Source organism: Xiphias gladius, chromosome 23 (assembly GCF_016859285.1).
Source record: "Xiphias gladius isolate SHS-SW01 ecotype Sanya breed wild chromosome 23, ASM1685928v1, whole genome shotgun sequence".
In the NCBI taxonomy this organism is placed as follows: Eukaryota; Metazoa; Chordata; class Actinopteri; order Istiophoriformes; family Xiphiidae; genus Xiphias; species Xiphias gladius.
The window spans coordinates 29,638,501-29,641,204 of NC_053422.1; the positions used below are offsets into that span (position 1 = coordinate 29,638,501).

General features: G+C 44.0%; 1 protein-coding gene across 2 annotated transcripts in view; it reads right to left on the bottom strand.

The window, feature by feature from the left end:
* The window catches only part of LOC120785090 (storkhead-box protein 2-like), a 102,759-nt gene extending 100,522 nt beyond the window's left edge, over positions 1 to 2,237 (bottom strand). Inside the window, exons 1-2 of one of the 2 annotated variants that reach the window (XM_040119429.1) lie at positions 1,749 to 2,237; positions 1,204 to 1,525 (exon numbers count right to left, since the gene is read on the bottom strand). In XM_040119429.1, the coding sequence (XP_039975363.1) occupies positions 1,204 to 1,471 (268 nt within the window). In that variant the 5' untranslated portion in view covers positions 1,472 to 1,525; positions 1,749 to 2,237. Of the gene's footprint in view, positions 1 to 1,203 lie in introns of both variants that reach the window. The other variant, XM_040119428.1, reaches the window with a different exon arrangement.
* Positions 2,238 to 2,704: the final 467 nt, after the last annotated feature.

Here is a 2,704-nt window from a genome sequence, read left to right on the forward strand (position 1 = left end):
TACCGCTTATTGAACAAAAACAAATGTTAACCCTGACTCCTGAAATATTTTGTTTTAGTCTCTGTCCGTGTCTATTTTAGGGCTGCAATTAAAGATTATTTTCATTATCAATTGATCTGCGAACTACTTTAATAGGTTGGAGATAGCAATATTTGGCACCTTTGCTTGAAAATGACAAAAATTATCAATAAATTATCAAAATAGTTGCCAAATGTTTTCTTTCAAACGATTAATTTATTAATCTAATAAACGTTGCAGCTATAGTCTGTTTGTTAACATAGATGAAGGTAAGCTAACGTCCAGTTCAGTGGATGGCTGATGACACTGGGTCCGGCTCCAACCCCTCAGTCGACTGAGCAACACTGCAGGGGAAGGAGTGGGGCATCCACGGGAAGTAAGTTATGCTAAGAGGGGTTCAGGTAAGACCAACATCCTTTCTTGTTGTTGACAATAAAGGAATTCAGTGTATGTTGTGGCCTGTTAGTATCTGGTACAGTCATGACGGTTAGTGGACCCAACAACAAATCATTTTACCAGTACTGCCTGTTCTGTGAAACTACCATAAGTTTATAACATTAATATTCCAAGTTAGGCTGAAAATGTCTGTAACCTTTTTTTTTTTTTTTTTTTTTTTAAATCAAATAAAAGATAAAAGCAAATGGTCGAACTTATGCCTTTTTCAACTCCTCCTCTGTCACTAGCTATTGGTATAATACTGCCAATCTAGTTACTATATAGTCAGATGTCTTATTGTGGGTCATCTACAAGAGAAAAATCATTTGGATTTATGCATTACTTCATTTAATGTTCAAATCTTGTCTAGTTCTGAACATGTGCCGGCACAATGGTGCACAAATAACATGTATAAAAAAAGCAGCAACTAAACCAAATTATCTGGGAAAATTAGAGACGCCAATGTATCCACTACATCTGTAATCTTATAGAAATCGTAATCTATTGTGATGCTACTGGCACAAGCCACTGGAATTTCTGACTAATCAGTTTTAGAAGAGAGTCTGAATGCAATTGAGAAATAGTCCAGCAGGCTATTAAGATGACGACGAGGATGATGATAAGCAGCATCAATGTCTGGGTGCTGAATGGAGAAGGTAGTGTCTGACAGGATCAATAAAAACACATGCACAAGCCCAAGGAAATTAGTGGGCCTAACTCTAAGCAGACCGTTGGGTGTAGAGGCCTTACCCAGGTATTTGATAGTGAATCCCCGAGGCGGATTGAGGGACCTCCGCATCCATCCCTCCCTCAGCACCTCCAGGTGGTCCTCCTTCCCCTGGATCAGTAGCACATGCTCGTCTATCCAGCCGAGGAAGAAGGTATCGGACACTGCTTCGGTAATCCGTTGGTTCCACACATGCTGCTGGGTATTTTCTGCTTTGAAGTCAGCAAAAATCTCATAGCCAGTGTGGTGCCTCGGCAGCTCGTCGCTCTCTGATACCCCGGCAGCCCCCATCGCCTCCCCAGCCCCGACCCTGGACAGCACTATAGCCAGGGAGTGGGGAGCTATCTGCAAGAAAGACTCCATTATCGCGTCGGCCCTCTAGCTGTCTATGGAAAACAGTGTTCTCATTGTATTTACTGATGTGAGACACCGTGAGACTCAGTGGGAATCAGGCCATCCATATTAGCCTAGGAGGGTGTGTAGCGACAAGCTACGCTCTGCAGACTATACTGTTTCCATGAAGCTAGCCCGCTAGCTCCCGACCCTTACATTAGACCCATCCACGCACCTTTTAGGTCCGTCTTCCTCTCCGGACGTGATATATCACCCCGTTATCAGCAGACTCGTGTGGAGCACTGTCCACCAGAAACGAGAGCTGACATACGTGATTTTCGGTTTAAACCCCGAGGTTACGTTAGGTACCTGGGACTACAGCTAGCTACCTGGATGCTAACGTTTTAATGAATTCATCCAGGCAATAGATGCGGCCAGACCCCTCCTCTCTTCCCCGGGCAGCAACCTGTAGTCGTGGGACACCTGTATGTTTTTTGCTGCCCTTCAGAGTTAACGACCAAGCAGGATTTCTGCAGCTGAGGGATGACAGTGTCGTATCTCTGGCCTGGCACGCTCCATTCCGGTGCAGGGGAGCACAGCAGGATTTCAGGACGTTCTCATCCAGGTACAGTGATGGCAGCGTTGGTACGTACGGAGCTGCGTCAAGAGAGTGAACAACACAGATGGCACTAGCTTCCGGACAAACTTTCAAATCAAAATTTACAACGTTTACAAGCAGGTGTGAGAGCCGCTGAAGTAAACATTTTTTACTTCGCTGTGTGTTAAGTTTGTTTACTTGTATGGCTATACATTGTGAGGACCAGTTTGAGTTTTTGGGGTGAGGATATTTTGAGAAAGTGAGGACATTTTTGCCGGTCCTCACTTTCTGACACATTTTTTAAAGGGCTGTTTGATGGTTAAGACTTAGTTTTAGGGTTAGGCTTAGGGTTAGAATTAAATTTATGTTAGGGTAAGAGCTGGGGTCAGGCATTTATTTGTGATGGTTAAGGTAACGGTAAGAGGATAGGGAATGCATTATGTCAACAAGTGTCCTCACAACTAACTTAAGTCGTGTGTGTGTGTGTGTGTGTGTGTGTGTGTGTGTGTGTGTGTGTGTGTGTGTGTGTGTGTGTGTGTGTGTGTGTGTGTTTGAGAGAGGTCTTTTTTGCTGTAAGTACAGATGCCCCCCCT